We start from the raw sequence: 18,111 nt of genomic DNA on the forward strand, positions 1-18,111 counted from the left end.
TCAGAGATACCTAGTTGTTTAATGCATGAATGATTTCTGTTCACCTCAAACCTGAATCGTCCAGTGAGTTTTGTGTTGTATGGGCGTCAATTCATTAACTAAATAAAGCAAAAAATACAGAAATGACAAAACTCCTTTGATCGCCGGTGCTTATGCTTGCCTTGCTTGGTCTCTATGCCAGCAGATTACTCCTTGTCATCCTTCTTGTTCTTCTTGTCCTTAGACTCGTCCTTCTTGGAGTCGTCCTTCTCGTCCTTAGATTCGTCCTTTTTATCCTTGGAGTCGCCCTTCTTATCCTCAGACTTGTCATCCTTCTTTTCTTCGGACTTGGAATCGTCCTTCTTGCCAGAGTCTTCCTCAGAATCCTTGTTCTCAGACTCATCCTTTTGCTTGTCAGATGACTCTTCCTTGGGCTTCTCATCCTTGCCCTCGTCCTTGGAGTCCTCCTTCTTGTCATTGGACTCGGCCTTCTTGTCCTCATCCTTGGACTCAGACTTCTTCTCATCTGCCTTGGAATCGGACTTCTTACCCTCGTCCTTATCCTCACCCTTCTTGTCGCTGCCCTCTTCAGAGGCCTTGGCCTTGTCATCGCTCTTCTTCTTGTCACCACCCTTCTTACCCTTCTTCTTTTCCTCTTCCTTCTTCTTCTTCTCAGCCTCCTTGGCCTTCTTCTCTTCCTCCTCCTTCTTCTTACGTAGGCGCTCCTTCTCTTCAGCCTCGAGCTTCTCCCAGTTGGTCTCGTGGTCTGCGATACCGCTTCGGGAAAAGTTGTTGCTTAGACCTTGAGCGGTGATGGCATCGCCCTGCTTGATCTTGGCTCGGCCAATAAGCGAGATGAAGATTGCAGTTCCAACCATGGCTGTGAGGAGGAAGCGGTAGGATCCGTACCAGCGAGGCGCCCAGCCCTTGGTCGCAGCGCGAGAGTCGGCAAAGTAGAGACCAACGAAAGCCATGAATTGAGTGGTGAGGGCGTACTCGATAGGGAGCATCACAGTGGGCCAGGCGATGATTGAAGAGGCGAGACCCATGCCGTAACGGAAGCGGGTTCGTCGAAGAGAGGGCGACTTCTCAGCATACTCAAGACCCTGTCGTGTAGTGGTTAGCCAGATGCGCAGAGTTCAAGTATGTGCAGACTTACCCAGTGGATAGCTCCGAGGAAAGAGATAATGACAGCACCGTATCCGAGCTGGAGAGGCTCGATGACACTTAACATGTACTTGGCAGTCTCGTGGTCGACCATGATGGCATCGTAGAGGGAATTGCCTGTGGGGAGATCCTTGTTCAAGTTCCAAGCGAGAAAGACTGTTGAAAGGGAAGTTCCAAGGTACGGAAGGGTACCAGCGAGACCGAGGATGCGCGACTCGCGGGGCACGTTTGTGAATGTAAAGGTGTCTTTCACGACCTCCTATAAGCGACTGTTAGAGGCATTGTTTCTGTATTGCACCGTTTAGAAGCTTACAATATCGTGCTTGAGCTCGTTGCCCATGCTCTCCTCACCCTTGGTAGGGCCTTGGACTCCAGCTGTATTGGACAGCGAACTCTTGCTCGAGACATGCTTGGGGTCGGACTGGAGAAGCTCCTGTCCGCGTTTGCGCTCGGCTTCATAGTCAATGGGTTGCTTTGGAGGAGGAGGGTTCTCCGGGTCGGATTTGCTCGAGTAGACGGCGCGTTGCTGGCGAAGTAGAGGCGCAATTGATGCGCGGGGAAGTGAAGTTTTGTTGGGTGAAGCTCTCGCGGCGAGTTGCCAGAGAGGACGAGAAGAGGTACGGAACATGATGACGCAGTGAAAAGTCAATTGAGAGGCACGCGAGGGTAGTAGACTAAGACAGAACGGAGCAAAGCTGCCAATGGGCTGAATGATGGATGGTTTTAGTTAAGGAAGAAAGATTGAAGAGGGGAGTAACTTACTGGAATGGAGGCTCAAGTGAAGTATTCGGAGATCTCATGTAATCATGGAATCTGCTTCAAGAGCTTTCCAAGATCTGGATCAAGATCAAGATCAGGATTAGAATAGGACATCTACGTAATTGCTATATAATCTGTACCTGGACGGTTAGGACGGATATAGAAAAGTCATGAAACTCTGTTGCAGACTAGGATCAGACAGGTACTGGGGCTAATGGATCGGAAATGGTTTGTAAATAAGCCGTACTTTAATTATGAACCTGCTCTTGTTGCCTTTCTTTTGTTATGTCTAGACTACATCATCGCGATCCAGTGTGAAGCTACCTCGATATATCGTGACGTCATGATATTGTGGGAGAGCTCCAGAGCTGAATATCTCGATCGATCAGGGAAATATGCATTGGATAGTAGCATGTCACTCCCAGACTGGCACTTGAATATACGTCTGATATATGTCTTGAGTCAAATCATATAGATGTTATTTAAAATATCTACCTAGCCATGAATTATCTCTTGGTTTTAGTACCGATTAATAGCTGTCTCTTGGCTCGATGCCAATGCTGCGGGAATGATTATGGAGACCTACCCCCCTGTAACCTGCCCTGTGCTTTGATGTGCTCCAGGGCTACAAACTGCCCGAACGCGTTGGAACGTGAACCGACAGCCACTGGTAGGTCTAAGGTACCTGGCCCTCGGTAGAGTATGCGCGTAAATAACAAGTACCCCGACAACATCGTCATACACGCCACATTCCCCAAAGCCCAGTCCACGGTTAATTCCCACTTTTGCTCCGGCGAGGTGCGTCACTCACTCACAGGACGACACGCCTGATGGAGTCCACCTTTTCACCATCACCGCAAAGCTGCCCATCTTTTGTTCAAGAGGCATAATCGATAATACCCTCATCCACCAGATCCCGCTTTTTTACTCTTTCCTGTCACTCCCATTCCCAGGGATACCCCCTTCTGCTGTACCTACTACCACGAGATACAGCTTCGATTGTGACCCCGCTCTGACTTCCAAGAGCACTGACGGGCAGACGGACGAGACACCAGTCGAGCCTCGTATGGCAAAATAATTCCCGTCGACAAATGACTTTTCGATAATTCACACAAACAAGAACCCGACCTTTAATTCCCCGGCCCGGGTTACGGCCACAACACCGCCAGAATGCTCGAAGGCCTCGTCGCTGGCCTGCTCAACCGCTTCCTGGGCATGTACGTCAAGAACTTTGACCCTGCCCAGCTCAAAGTCGGTATCTGGTCTGGCGATGTCAAGCTACGCAACCTCGAGCTGCGCCGCGAGGCCCTCGACCAGCTCAAGCTTCCCATAAATGTCATGGAAGGTCATCTAGGAGAGCTGACTCTAGTCATCCCCTGGTCCAACCTGCGCGGCGCTCCTGTCAAGGTCTTTATCCAAGATGTCTTTCTGCTCGCCAGCCCTAAGGAGGAGGCCGAATACGATCAAGACGAGGAGGACCGCAGGAAACAGCGCCTCAAGATGGAGAAGCTAGACAGCGCCGAGTTGCTCAAGGAGAGGAACCAGGAAGGTCTGAGCCAGGAGGAGCAGAAGAAAAGCCAGAGTTTCACATCAAGTCTGGTAACAAAGATCGTCGACAATGTGCAAGTCACGGTCAAGAACATTCATATCCGCTACGAGGACTCCATTTCGGCACCAGGACACCCTTTCGCTCTTGGTGTTACCCTCGAGGAGTTCAGCGCTGTCAGCACCGACGGCCAGTGGAAGCCTGTCTTTATCCAAGACTCCAACACCGTCACTCACAAGCTGGCCACACTTGGTGCTCTGGCTGTGTATTGGAATACGGACTCAGATCTTCTCGGAACTGGTCGTGAAGCGTCAGCCTCGTCCGAGGATGTAATGTCACACGATGAAATGGTCGCCAAGTTTAGAGAGATGATTGGCAAGGACGCGCAAAAGAACTCCAACCACCAGTTCATACTGAAGCCTGTCAATGGCCAAGCCAAGATCGAACTTGACAAGTCGGGTGACATCATGGTACCCAAGTTCAAAGCCAACCTACTATTTGAAGAGATTGGTGTTGTCCTTGACGACGATCAGTACCGTGATGCCTTGATGATGGTTGACCTATTTCACTACTTCATTCGACATCAAGAATACAAGAGATTGCAACCAAAGGGTGTCCGACCCAAGGAAGACCCCCGTGCATGGTTGGAGTTTGCGGGTAATGCTGTTCTATCGAAAATTCACGAGCGCAACCGCAAATGGTCCTGGGACTACTTCCGTGAACGACGCGACGATCGAAAACGATACATCGAATTGTTCAAAAAGAGAAAGCAGGGCCAACAGATGTCGAGTGACGAAACAGACGCAATTAATAGTCTAGAGTGGAAGCTCACATACGAAGACCTGCGATTTTGGCGATCCCTAGCTCGCAACCAACTCAAGAAGGAGAATGCCGAAGCTCTCAAGAATCAGCCACAACAACCCCAACAGCAGCAAGGTTGGATATCGTGGGTGTGGGGTTCAAAGCCTCAAGAAACGATTGAGCATAATGAAGAGAACACACAGATGACCGAAGAGCAACGGCAGGAACTCTACGAAGCTATCGACTGGGACGAAAAGAACGCTATCGCGGAGGAAGTTGACATGCCTCGTGAAGCTATCAAGATGTGTATCGAAACATCTCTCAGCACTGGCAGTTTCACCTTGAAGAAGAGCCCACACGACAATGCTGCGGACCTTCTCAGTCTGCACTTTGATGTATTCAAGGCCAAGGCGCTGCAGAGGAAAGACTCAATGCTCGCAAATGTTAGTCTTGGTGGACTTCGCGTCAATGATGGCACTACACCGGACTCTGTCTATCCTGAGATTGTACGAGTCAAGGATGCGCCCACTAACAACCAGCGCAAGCGTCTGTCGCTGGCCGAACTTGAACAGCCCGAGGAAGACCCCTTCTTCCAGTTCGAATTCGAGCAGAACCCAATTGAGCGAGAGGGCGACATTGCTATTGTCGGAAAGATGAAGCCTCTCGAGGTCATCTGGAACCCCAACTTTGTCGTCGGCATTGCCGACTTCTTTCGACCTCCCGAGCGACACATGGAGTCAATTACTGCTCTCATGGAGAGCGCTGGTGCAACTGTTGAGAGCATTCGTGAGCAGACTCGAGCAGGTCTTGAGTTTGCATTGGAGGAGCACAAGACCATCAATGCTGAGCTGGATCTTCAAGCGCCTCTGATCATCGTCCCTGTCAGCATCACCACTGAAAACTCTACCTGTCTTATTGTGGATGCAGGTCACATCCACGTCAACAGTGAACTGGTTGACCAGGGCACAATGAAGGAGATTCAATCCAAGCAGAAGCAGACATATAGCGATGAAGATCTCAAGAAACTCGAGTCTGTCATGTACGACAAGTTCATTGTCAAGTTGACGTCTACCCAAGTTCTCATCGGACCCTCTGTTGATGAGACCAAGGCTCAATTGGTTGAGAAGAGTGACGAGGCTCACCTTCATGTTGTCGAACAGATCAATGTCGACTTTGTCGTCGAAACGTCCATCCTACCAAAGGCGCCCAACCTGACCAAATTCAAGGTCTCCGGACATCTTCCCATGCTTCACGCGACAGTGTCTGACACCAAGTATAAGAACTTGATGAAGGTCATTGACGTGGCTATTCCCAAGTTTGGCGGAACTTCAGCAGAGAGGATCGAACAACACAGAGAAGCATCCCGTCCTCGCCTTAAGAGCAATTCATCCAACCGATCCAGAAGAAAGTCTCAGCGGGAGCGAAGACAATCCACACCCTTCCCATTCATGCAATCTGAGACCGCAGTTGTGCTTGACGACATGGATGAAGACGACGACGACTTTGAAGACGCGACAGACGGAGGTGACTCGGAGCAACTCAAGGTCCAGCAGCGCATTTTCGAGTTCAAGTTCAAGGTCGATACCCTCAAAGGTTCGCTTTACCGAAGTGATCCAGATGGACGGAAGCCTGATGCATTGCTGGTTGAACTGGTTGCTGAGCGATTCGACCTGGAGTTCTACACCAGACCTTTCGACATGGTCGCGGACGTTTCACTTGGTTCAGTCACAGTCGACGACTTTGTGGACAATCCTTCAGCCGAGTTCAAGTCTATCATCTCATCTGGTGACAGCGAGGATCTTAAGGAGGGCCGCAGTCTGGTCCACGTCAAGTACATCAAGGTCAACCCCGCTTCGCCCGAGTTTATGTCTGTCTACGAGGGTGTCGAGACCAACATCAATGCTGTTGTCTCTACCATCAATTTGATTGTCACCCGGAAGACTCTGCTCACTTTGCTCGACTTTATTCTCATCACATTCACAAATAACAACAATGACAACAACCAGCCCAATAACAACAAGGCAATACTAGATGATGATGACGAAGATTGTGAGAGTATCAATACAGCGGTCGCAGTTGCCAATGAACCTCAATCTACTTCCAGCAACGGGTCTATCCGAGTCAAGGTTGACTTGAAGAGTATCAGGCTGATCCTCAACAATGATGGTATCCGCCTTGCCACTCTGTCATTCAACAAGGCTGACGCTGGTATCTTCCTACGAGGAAATACCATGCGCATCTCTGCTAAACTTGGCGATCTTTCACTCGTGGACGACGTTAATCTCGGTGTCTCGGAGGATTCTCATCTTCGACAGCTTGTCACCATCCAAGGAGACGATCTGGCCGATTTCCGGTATGAGACTTTTGACGCGACGAACCCCAAGGCATACCCAGGATACGACAGCTCCGTCTTCCTTCGTGCTGGGTCTGTCAAGGTGAACTTTGTTGAAGAACCGTTCCGCAAGATCGTTGACTTTTTGGTCAAATTTGGAAAGATGCAGGCTCTGTACAACGCTGCTCGCCAGGCTGCTATGAACCAGGCCAACCAATTGCAGCAGAGCCCCAGTCGCTTCAAGTTTGATGTTGTTGTCAACACTCCAATTGTTGTCTTCCCTCGTGTGCAGAAGCCAGGACAAACTGAAAGAGATGTTGTCACCGCCTACCTCGGTGAGATCTACGCCCAGAACAAGTTCACTCCTCTTGATGACAGTGAGGATTCCGAGATTGCCATGAAGCTGTCAGCTGGTATCCGCAACATCAAGCTCACTTCAGACTTTCACTACCCTGGGGGAGTCTCAGAGGAGCTCGAGATGATCGATCATGTCGACCTTGGATTTAACATTACATATGCTGAGCACAGACATGGTGCCAAGAGACCTGAGACCGAGATTGAAGGCACCATGTCCGACTTTAATCTGCGGCTTACACAGTACCAAGTCAAGTTCCTGCTGGAAATCTCAAAGTCGGTGCCTGCAGCATTTGCAGGCGAGGGCGGCGACAAAGAGGAGGAAGCTGCCAAGGCTGTTGACGAAGGTACTCTGCAGCGCGCTCGAACTTCCAACTTTGAAGATAAGTCTGGCGACGAGAAGAAGTTGGTAGATCTTGGCCCTGAACTTGGGTCGCTTGGTCAAGAATGGACCAAACTTGATCTCGTGTTCCGTGTTAATACCATCGGTCTCGAGCTTATCAATGCGGAAGAAAACGAGCCTGTTGAGGATATTGCCAAGTCCAGTTTGTCACGCTTCTCCCTCGATGACACCAAGGTCAAGACAAGGATGCTCTCAGACAGTTCTCTAGAGGCAGAGCTGCTTATTCGATCATTTACAATCTACGACAGTCGACCACGCGACACTAACAAGTTCCGTCGTATCATGTCATCAATGAACAAGGATGTTCAGCAGCTTATGGCCAGTGTCACTATATCAGGCGGCAAGGAGAAGAGCTTGATAGCTATGGCTACCATGGACAGCCCGCGGGTCATCTTCGCGCTCGATTACCTGTTCTCTATCCAGAAGTTCGCCATCGAGGCACTTGCTGTTGACGACAGCAGCCCGATGGACGATGAAAGCATGGCTGATAACACACCCGATGAGTCAGATGCTGAATCAATGCAGGTGACTTTGGCTGGCGGTGCTTCACGCCCTCGATCAGAACTCTCGCGACGCCAAAGCGAGGACGTGGCCAAACAAGGAGACAATAAGGAAGAATCCTCAATGAGCATTGCGTTCCGAGTCAACTTGGTAGATGCGCAAGTCATTCTGATTGCCAATCCTTTGACGTCTAGTTCCGAGGCAGTTGTACTGTCCATTCGTCAAATGCTACTCTCAAAACAGCATGCCTTGACATTCCAGATTTCCGAAATTGGAATGTTTTTGTGCCGAATGGACAAGTTTGAGACCTCTCGCCTTCGCATCATCGACGACTTTTCGGTTCAGTTGAGCATGGACGGCTCTAAGCCTCAGGCCACTGATATCAACGTCGACGTTGAGCCTCTTGTCTTGCGGCTGTCGCTGCGTGATATCCTTCTTGTGCTTCAAATTGTTAGCAAAGCAAGCGAGTTGTCTGGCAACGAGCCTAAGCAGCAAGTCAAGGAATCGCCTGCTGACCAGAAAGCGCGCGAACTCAGCAACGCCGGTATAAAGCAGCGTTCTGCTAGCGGTCGAGGTCAGTCTACCATCGGTGGTAGAAGCAAGGTGACAGCAACCAGTCACGCGGTCACTCATGGTGCCGATACCAGGGGTGGTAAAGCACCCGAGAAAGTTGCTCAGCAGAACTACGAGACCCTATCCGCAACCGTGGAGGGCATTCGCGTTGTTCTTATCGGAGATGTACACGAACTTCCCATTCTAGACATTGGCATCAAGAACTTTAAGGCATCTGCTGAGAATTGGTCCTCGAGCCTCAAGGCCGAGACCGCCATTGACCTGTACTCCAACGTCTACAATTTCGCCAAGTCGAGCTGGGAGCCCCTGCTTGAGCCATGGCAAGTTGGTTTCGGTGTTGCCAAGGATCCTGTCTCAGGCCTGATGTCAATCGATGTTGCCTCGAAGAAGGTCTTTGACGTGACCATCACAACGGCCTCAATCGCTCTGGCGTCCAAATCATTCCAGTTCTTGACATCTGATGAAGATGTACTTGACAAACCTCGTGGAGTCGAAGCGCCATACCGCATCAGAAACTACACAGGCTTCGACGTTCTTGTTCACTCTAAGAGCCCGACCAGCGAGGAGCCTATTAACCTTCGCCTCGAGGATGGCCAGGAAGCGCCTTGGAGCTTCGAACACTGGGAGAAGATGCGTGAGAACTTGCTCACAGAGTCAAACCAGAACAACGTCTCCATTTCGTTGGAAGGCAGTGGTTTTGACCCTGTCAAGAATGTCAGACTCAACCGAGAGGGCGAATACCTGTACGGCCTCCGTCCAAAGGCCGACGATGTTCTCCACCGTCTTTGCGTTGACGTCGAGTTGGGTACTGACAACATCAAATATGTGACGTTCCGCTCTCCACTACATGTGGAAAACGCCACCGAGATTCCTGTCGAACTGGGTATCTACGATGCACAGGACGGCCATCTTCTCAAGATCGAGAAGATTAACCCTGGTGACTCTCGACCTGCTCCCGTTGGTGCTGTCTTTGAGAAGCGTGTACTTATTCGCCCCGACAGTGGCTTTGGCTACCAGTGGAGCAACGATCAACTGTATTGGAGAGATTTGCTTAAGAGACCTACCAAGCAGGTGGTTTGCAAGGGAGAGAATGGCGACCCGTTCTACTTCCAAGTACATGCCCGTTTTGACAAGACTAACCCACTGACAAAGTAAGTTATACAACATCTGCGAGTTTGAGTACAATGACTAACGATTATAGACACTACCCATACATGAAGATCAAGCTCTCGGCACCTGTGACCCTCGAGAATTTGTTGCCCTACGATTTCAAGTATCGCATATATGATAAGGCGACGAAGAAAGACTGGACCAACTTTTTGCGAAAGGGAGGTGTCAGTCCGGTCCATGTTGTTGAGCTCTCACACTTGCTTCTCCTTAGCATCGACATGCAAGATACAGTGTTCAAAGCAAGCGACTTTTCCATAATCAACCCGGGCAACAACGAAGAGTTCCGCAAGGAGGGCAGAATCGTCGTCAAGGATGATCAGGGACTACCGCTGCACCTGTCGCTGCACTACTTCAAGATTCCCAACAGCGGTGGTGCATTCAAGGTCACTGTGTACAGTCCTTATGTTGTCTTGAACAAGACTGGCGTGGATGTACGCGTCCGAGCTAAGAGCTTCCTCCAGCAAGCCAAGCCGGCTGCAGGTCAATTCCCTCTGATGGATACGTCGAACCAAGACCACCCCAAGGCCCTACCCTTCATGTTCTCTTTCGGCAACGATGACCACCGAAACAGAGCCCTTCTCAAGATCGCTGACTCGGAATGGAGCAAGCCTCAGAGCTTCGAAGCTATTGGAAGTACCACCGAGGTTGTGCTAAACTCGGCCAACAAGGACAAGGAGATCCACGTCGGCGTCACGGTTGAATCTGGTCAGGGCAAGTACAAGCTCACCAAGGTTGTGACGCTTGCACCTCGATTCGTCCTGCACAACAAGATTGAGGGAGAGATACTTGTCCGAGAGTCTAGTTCCTCTGGCTATCTCACCTTGAGCGATGGTGCTCTCCAACCTTTGCACTTTATGCAAAAGTCAAAGGTCAAGCAGTTGTGTCTCTGTTACCCTGGTGTAAACAACCAATGGACTTCGCCTTTCAACATTGCAGATATTGGCACGCAGTATGTCAAGATTGCCAAGGCTGGACAGCGTCAGAACCTTGTCAAGGTGGAAATCCTTATGGAGAACTCTACTGTCTTTGTGAACTTCAGTATGGAGACCAAGACTTGGCCCTACTCTGTGCGCAACGAGAGTGACATTGAGTTCATGTTCTGGCAGGCCAATCCCAACATTGATGAGGAAGGAGTCGAGGATCGTAGCGGTTGGAGGCAGATCAGGTATCGTCTTCCGCCACGAAGCGTCATGCCCTACGCATGGGACTTCCCTGCCGCCAAGTTCCGTGAGATCATCATCTCTGCTAACGGCAAGGAACGACATGTCAAGCTGGCTGAGATTGGTAACCAGATTCCGATGAAGTTTGTCACAGCCTCTGGCAACCAGAAGATTGTCGACATCAATGTCGCTGCCGATGGGCCGAAGCAGACGCTGATTCTCAGCAACTTCCGCGCCAGCAAGAGTATGTACAAGCCAAAGGCGCTGTCAAGGACCAACACCGGTCTTGAGGCTTTCGAAGTCAAGAACCAAGACACGGGTGCAACATTCCGTGCCCAGCTCAAGTTGGCGGGTATTGGTGTGTCTCTTGTCAATGCTCAGATGAAGGAGCTTGCCTACTTGACATTCCGAGACGTCCAACTGCGATACAGTGATTCACCATTGATTCAGACAATCTCAATGGCTATCAAATGGATACAAATCGACAACCAATTGTATGGTGGCATTTTCCCCATGATTCTCTACCCGACTGTTGTGCCGAAGAAGGCGCAAGAGGTCGAGGCCCACCCATCGCTCCATTTCATGGTCAGTCGTGTCAAGGATGACTCGTACGGTGTACTTTACGTCAAGTACGCAACAATTCTGCTACAGGAAATGTCGGTTGAGCTGGATGAAGACTTTGTGTTTGCCCTTCTTGACTTTACCAATGTTCCAGGCGCTAGCTGGACAGAGGTTGATGAGGCAGGCAAGCTATGCGACGAGGATATAGACATTCCAGAGCCGTCAGGCCTGCCAGCTGGAACAGACATTTACTTTGAGGTGCTCAACATTCAGCCCATGCAGCTCAACCTCAGCTTTATGAGGACGGAACGTGTCAATGCCGAGGACAAGGCATCGTCTCACAACCCTATCATGTTCTTCCTCAACGTCATGACCATGGCTGTTGGAAACGTCAACGAAGCGCCACTCAAGTTCAACGCGCTCATCTTGGACAACGTGAGGGTGACCACTGCCGTCCTCATTCAGAACTTCTCTAGTCACTACAGTCAGGAAGTCATGTATCAGATTCACAAGATTCTTGGATCTGCCGACTTCCTGGGTAACCCTGTGGGTCTGTTCAATAGCATCTCGTCGGGTGTGACGGATGTGTTCTACGAGCCGTACCAGGGCCTAATCTTGTCGGATAAGCCAGAAGAATTTGGCTTGGGTATTGCCAAGGGCGCTGCCTCGTTTGCGAAGAAGACAGTGTTTGGCTTCAGCGACAGTTTCTCCAAGTTTACAGGCAGTCTCAGCAAAGGACTTGCCGCAGCATCGCTTGACAAGCAATTCCAGGACCGCCGACGTATCACAAGGGCTCGCAATAAGCCGAAGCACGCCTTGTACGGTGTCACTGCTGGCGCCAACAGCTTCATCACGAGTGTTGCATCGGGTGTGGGAGGTCTTGCGCGCAAACCTTTGGAGGGCGCCGAAACAGAGGGTGCTCTGGGATTCTTCAAGGGTGTCGGCAAGGGCTTTATTGGACTGGCTACCAAGCCTGCGGTAGGAGTGCTAGACATGGCCAGCAACGTCAGTGAGGGTATCCGCAACACAACTACCGTGTTTGACCAAGACGGATTGGACCGCACACGATACCCACGATACATCCCACAAGATGGCATTGTGCGCCCGTACAACCCACGGGAAGCTCTCGGGCAATACTGGCTGAAGCAGGTGGACAATGGACGATACTTTGATGAACAGTACATTGGACATTTGGAGCTACCAAAGGAGGACATGGTGGTCATGATCACTTATGCTCGCATCTTGCTGATCCGGTCGCGACGTCTTACCAGCGAGTGGGACGTGCCGCTGAAGGACGTTCAGACTATTGCCAAGGAGAGGACTGGAGTGAGTCTGTCGCTAAGAGGAGGAGCTAACGGGCCTTTTATCCCGATCGGAGAGGGCAGCGAGAGAGGATTCCTTTATAAGATGATCGGTGTGGCGGTGGAAGAGTTTAACAGGAGGTTTAGGAGTGGAGAGTAAAAGGGGGGATTGAGGTGTAATGAATGGCACGAGATGTGTGCGATGGTGTTTGGCGTTGTTTATATTGGTATTTAGAAACGAATTATACTATGGCTTGTTTTGTTAATTGAGCTTATGGTGTCCGTTGTGAATCTCGTTTTTATTTGACTTGTGAATAACGACTTGCCAGCAAACGGCTTGTCTCTTGGGCACACATGGCGCTATGAGAAGTCTTGTACCCAAGGACGAATACGGGCTTTTAAGTTGAACAATTTACGCAAAATACAAAACACAGGATGCACATTACGATGGACCTGGTAACATGCGCCGCCAATTATTACGGATATGATAGCCTTGTACTGCCTGAATAGCAATATTGAACCGCAACTGAGCGAGGTGTCGGTAGAGTGGGAGCAGAGATCCACATTGATGGAACGGCTTGTCGCGGTATGTACGCGCCGGCTTCTCTGTGGTGATGCTGGTCACGATGCACTTGTCGGGAATGTATAAATGAAGACTCATTCGATCTAAGAAGAGATAGAATGTATATATGAGACGCGCTGAGAGGAGAGCATCGCGATACCAGACGAGACAACCGGCACTGCAGGATTTAATGGGAGTTCTTTTGGATCGCCAGATGTACGGTTTTGTCGTAGTGTAGTCGTCGCGATATAACGTTCGTTGCTGTATATCATATAAAATTAATATTAATTATCCTGATGAATTCATTTTGGAATCATTCGACGAACGATGGAGATTCGATGAATGTATTGCTGCGTGGCAATTATGGAAAGGAGAAGCGCGCAGATAAGAAAGAGGTCGCGGAGTATCGCCAAATCGGTCCTTTACAAGGCTTACGTGTAAGAGGGAAGTCGGCCGTGATAAGACAGGGAGTGACAGATAGCAAAAGATAGCAGCGTTATAAGCATGTGATGAAAAAAGAGTACAGAGTAGTTGGGCAAGTAAATGAATACGGAGTAATAGCTGAGGAGTTGGTCATACAAAAATAAAGACACTGGCCGGACGTGATACAAGATCGGGAAGTAATTATCGTCAAGTCAGCCGTGGCAAAAGAAAACAAAAACCCGGTACAACGGTCACTGAGCTTGACAGTTGTCATCGGTCGGGACAGGCCGAGATGTCAAGCGGAGATGACCGACGAGGACAAGGGACTATATCTCAAATAGAAGGAGATAGGACAGTTGGTTTTTAACTTATCGTGAATCTGACATGGCTATGGTGAGCATTGTTCAACATTACTCTACAGACAGCTTGGTTTGAGGGAGAAGAGGGTGTGAAGGACCCGTAGCTAAGAGACACCAGCGATAAACCTGGGGACGACAAAAAGGCCGGGGAAGCTTATCGGATGCGGAAAGGGAAACAGGGGGGGGGAAGGATAGTGCATTGTACGCAGTAGGGAGCTGCAAGGTAGACAATCCTGGGGAAGGTGTTTGCTGTTATGTAACAGAAGATGGAGAAATTGGGGTATATCACCACCTACTTGATTCAGTAAAGAGGCTTTGGTCAGCGGGTGGCCGAGATTTGGTGGTAACGGGTGTGGCTTTTTTTAGTTGTCGAGGGTTAAGAGACCAAGAGTTAATGCTCGGAGATGGGAGTTGAATATGGTTAAGCAAGGAAGAGTCTAGATGTTTTATCATGATAAGAAATAAAAAGATATGGAGAACAGACTATTTTAGTTGACCGAGGATAGCTGTTGGTTAGATACTGGAGGCAGTTGTTGGTTACAGACAAGAGTAAGGAAAGCTGAACTACACAAGTTCCTTGTTGTTAATCAGATGGGATTCAAAGCTGAGCTAACTGTGGTCTGTAGATTGGTCGATTATGCAGATGATGGTGTGAAGAAACGAGCCAATCCTTTGGTCTGTCGAATTGTACATGTATGTCTTGGGATGTCTGGTATTGACGCTATTCCAAGCCTGGTCGATTGGTCCGTTGGTGGAGTCGACGTCAGTGGAGGCACTTTGCAAACGTTCCAGCAACCTGCCAGAATAGGATTAGATCAGACCGGAAGATGGACCGGGGTGGCAAAGTCAATGTTTTTTTTTTGGTTCTTGTGAATATTATCTGTGATGGAAAAGAGAGGTATGATGGGGGATGCTGGACTGGCTGGCGGTTATAGTGGATGTAGTTGGGTTAACTATAATCAGTGATGATGGAACCGTTATAACAATATTCCAGTATATTGAATCCCCTGTAGCCACTCACTATATGCTCTACTCTGTAGGTACTGAGGTCACCGGCAAAACGTGGAGACAAGGCGTCGCCGAGAAACCCAGACCCGAAAACCAAGGAACCTGACCCAATCAAAACAGTCCAACTGATAAGCTCTTGGTCCCTACTCGCAGCACTACCCTCCCCTACGGCCTACCTAGGAAGTAACCCTTGTCGCTGTCGCTGTCGGCCGTTAGTTTAGGTACTTTTTCCCTACCACCAACGGGGTTTGGTTACTCTATTAGAGCTATCTTCTACTTGTTGCCCGCGTGCTCACTTGCTTTCTCGATATGATCGTCGTTCAATTTGTCTTTTGTTGGCTCCGGGGTTTGTTTTAATAACTTGAGCTTGTGATAGCGTATCTTGGTCCTTTCCTTCTGGCCACCCCTCCTTCCCTTTCTCTTACCTCCCCGCTTGCTCCTTCTTCGGTCCCTCGGGTTAAAAAAGTAGAGCTATCCCCACGTCTTTTTCTCTTCTTCTCGTTCGACCCACGAAAAAAAAAAAGATCGTCCCTTTTTTTTCGCCGCAACAGACGGATACCCTCTCCTCTGGCTCCATTCAGCCTCTCTTCTTCTCTCTAGGGTTAATCGAACGAGTCCCCAGTTTGGAAAAGTTCTAATATCTTTTCCTCTCCCCCCCACCACCCAGGGTTCTTCTTTTTTCCTCTTGTGCTTCACTGCTACCAAGCTTGAAGCTCCAGGTCTCTATCCCTTCAACAGGACCAATTGCCTACAAAAACAAAGACCCAATTGGTTAAAAGAGGCCTACCAGTCAAGATGACTGTCCAAGAACACAACCCAGACCCTGCTCTTGAGCCGGCGCATCAACACCTCCATGAGCATCACCACCACTCTCCCCGCGCCGCCCACGACAACGCTACTTACACCACCGGCACCAACCCCGATGGCTCAATCGTTCCTCCCCAGCAACACCAGCACCGCAACTCGCTCGACGAAAAGCTCGCTGCGGACAACAAGAACCACGTTGCCACGCCTCCGGACTACAGCGACCACGAGAAGAACGAAGCTGGTGTGATCGATGCCTCTGCTGGCACAAACAGCGAGCGCAGTCGCCCCATTGGCTGGCGCGCAAAGATTGGCCCTATCTACCGATACCGAAGACCATTGACTCATCTCGTCGTCTTCTGCATCGCCACCGCTTGGTGGATTGCTTCGCTTGTCTTGCATCATGACGACAAGAACTGGGTTGTTCCCTTCCTTGTCTGGCTCGCCATTACTCTTCGTCTGTTCTTCTGGCATGTCCCCAGTCGCTACATCTCCAATGCCATCAAGTTCGTCTGGGCTAAGACCGCTGTCGTTGTCTACGACATGATCCCTGCCAAGTTCCGCACTCTTGTCGGTGCTAGTGTCGCTGTCGCTGCTATTCTCGTCGGATCTTTCGTCTCGGAAGAATCCGAAGACAACACCCGCGAGAACCGTGCCGTCAGTCTCTGTGGCATGGCCGTCTTCATCTTCATCCTCTGGGTCACTAGTCGCGACCGCAAGGCTATCAACTGGCGCACTGTCATCGGCGGCATGCTGAGCCAGTACATCATTGGGCTCTTTGTCCTGCGAACTGGTGTTGGATACGACATCTTCAGCTTCATCGGCTACCGTGCTGCCGATCTTCTTGGCTTCGCTAGAGATGGTGTCGCTTTCCTCACCAACCCTGATGTCGCTGCCACCCCAAACTTCTTCTTCAGCGTCATCCCCGCCATCATCTTCTTCATCTCCCTCGTCCAGGTCCTGTACTATATCGGCTTCATCCAGTGGTTCATCATCAAGTTCGCCACCTTTGTCTTCTGGGGTCTTGGAGTTTCCGGTGCTGAAGCTGTCGTCGCTGCTGCTACCCCCTTCATCGGCCAGGGTGAATCTGCCATGCTTGTCCGACCTTTTGTTCCTCACATGACAAAGGCCGAGCTTCACCAGATCATGACCTGTGGTTTCGCCACCATCTCTGGATCTACACTCGTCGGATACATCGGTCTTGGTCTGAACCGCGAGGCTCTCGTGTCCTCGTGTATCATGTCCATCCCCGCCTCTCTGGCCATTTCCAAGATGCGATACCCCGAGACTGAGGAGACCCTCACAGCTGGTCGCGTCGTCATTCCCGACGATGACGAGCACAAGGCCGAGAACGCTCTCCACGCTTTCGCCAACGGTGCTTGGTTGGGTATCAAGATTGCCGGTACCATCATCACCTCTCTGCTCTGCATCATCGCCTTTGTCGCCTTTATCAACGGTATCCTCACCTGGATCGGCAGCTACATCAACCTCCGCGGTGACTACGATCTCACTCTGCAGCTGATTCTGGGTTACCTCTTGTTCCCCGTCTCTTTCCTGCTCGGAGTTTCTCGCACCAACGGCGACAACTCCACTGGAGATATCCTCCCTGTCGCTCGTCTCATTGCCCAGAAGATCATCACCGTAAGTTTTCACATTAATCTGAGACGACGCTCTCTAACTGACACCAATAGAACGAGTACAACGCTTTCACCGACCTCACCACCAAGGACCCCACCTCCCAATACTACGGCATGTCCCCTCGATCCCAGCTCATCGCCACCTACGCTCTCTGCGGTTTCGGCAACATTGGTTCTCTCGGTATCCAGATCGGTATTCTCAGCCAGCTCGCCCCCACTCGCGGTGGTGACGTTGCCCGTCTTGCCGTCTCTGCCCTGATCTCCGGTGTCCTGGCCACCCTCACCTCTGCCAGTGTCGCTGGTCTCGTCGTCACCAACCAGCTGTCCGACTTTACCACCAGCCAATAATGATTTCCGGACGATGTGATGTAAAAAAAAAAAAAGAAACAAAAAAAGAAAGATCAAATGAATCCGTATATAAAAAAACCTCTGATGTATCAAGGAATTTATGTTCGAGATGATATGCTATACTATTTATATATACCAATGCTATACTGAAGGCCACGAGATGGCGATAATTCAAGAACACTACTCTTATCTACTTGATGAACATGTGAACGTGAATGTTTACTCTTCGACTTGGTCATCCAGATTCCTTCTTTGAACTAATCTTGTTGCTTACTTGGTGAATCACTTACACTCACTCCTCCCAAACCGTTGCCATATCTCAACAACAGCCAGACAACAAGCATCTCGGCAATATATTAGTCT

At 50.1% G+C, this 18,111-nt stretch overlaps 3 protein-coding genes across 3 annotated transcripts; 2 read left to right on the forward strand and 1 right to left on the reverse strand.

Moving 5' to 3' along the window:
- Positions 1-96: 96 nt before the first annotated feature.
- FGSG_10529 (uncharacterized protein) lies at positions 97-1,774 on the reverse strand (the record flags this gene model as incomplete). The annotated part of the gene is made up of 3 exons (XM_011321221.1): positions 97-1,085; positions 1,139-1,405; positions 1,460-1,774. The coding sequence occupies 3 exons, from the start codon at positions 1,772-1,774 to the stop codon at positions 186-188; spliced, it is 1,482 nt and encodes a 493-aa protein (XP_011319523.1). The 3' UTR covers positions 97-185.
- Positions 1,775-3,075: 1,301 nt separating this feature from the next.
- Positions 3,076-12,767, forward strand: FGSG_10530 (uncharacterized protein; the record flags this gene model as incomplete). The annotated part of the gene is made up of 2 exons (XM_011321222.1): positions 3,076-9,566; positions 9,617-12,767. 2 exons carry the CDS (start codon positions 3,076-3,078, stop codon positions 12,765-12,767), a joined length of 9,642 nt encoding a protein of 3,213 aa, XP_011319524.1.
- A 2,987-nt stretch (positions 12,768-15,754) lies between these two features.
- On the forward strand, positions 15,755-17,936 carry FGSG_10531 (uncharacterized protein; the record flags this gene model as incomplete). Its single annotated transcript, XM_011321223.1, has 2 exons — positions 15,755-17,404; positions 17,455-17,936. The coding sequence occupies 2 exons, from the start codon at positions 15,755-15,757 to the stop codon at positions 17,746-17,748; spliced, it is 1,944 nt and encodes a 647-aa protein (XP_011319525.1). The 3' UTR covers positions 17,749-17,936.
- Between the last annotated feature and the right edge of the window lie 175 nt (positions 17,937-18,111).

The sequence above is a fragment of the Fusarium graminearum genome, chromosome 1, assembly GCF_000240135.3.
Source record: "Fusarium graminearum PH-1 chromosome 1, whole genome shotgun sequence".
In the NCBI taxonomy this organism is placed as follows: Eukaryota; Fungi; Ascomycota; class Sordariomycetes; order Hypocreales; family Nectriaceae; genus Fusarium; species Fusarium graminearum.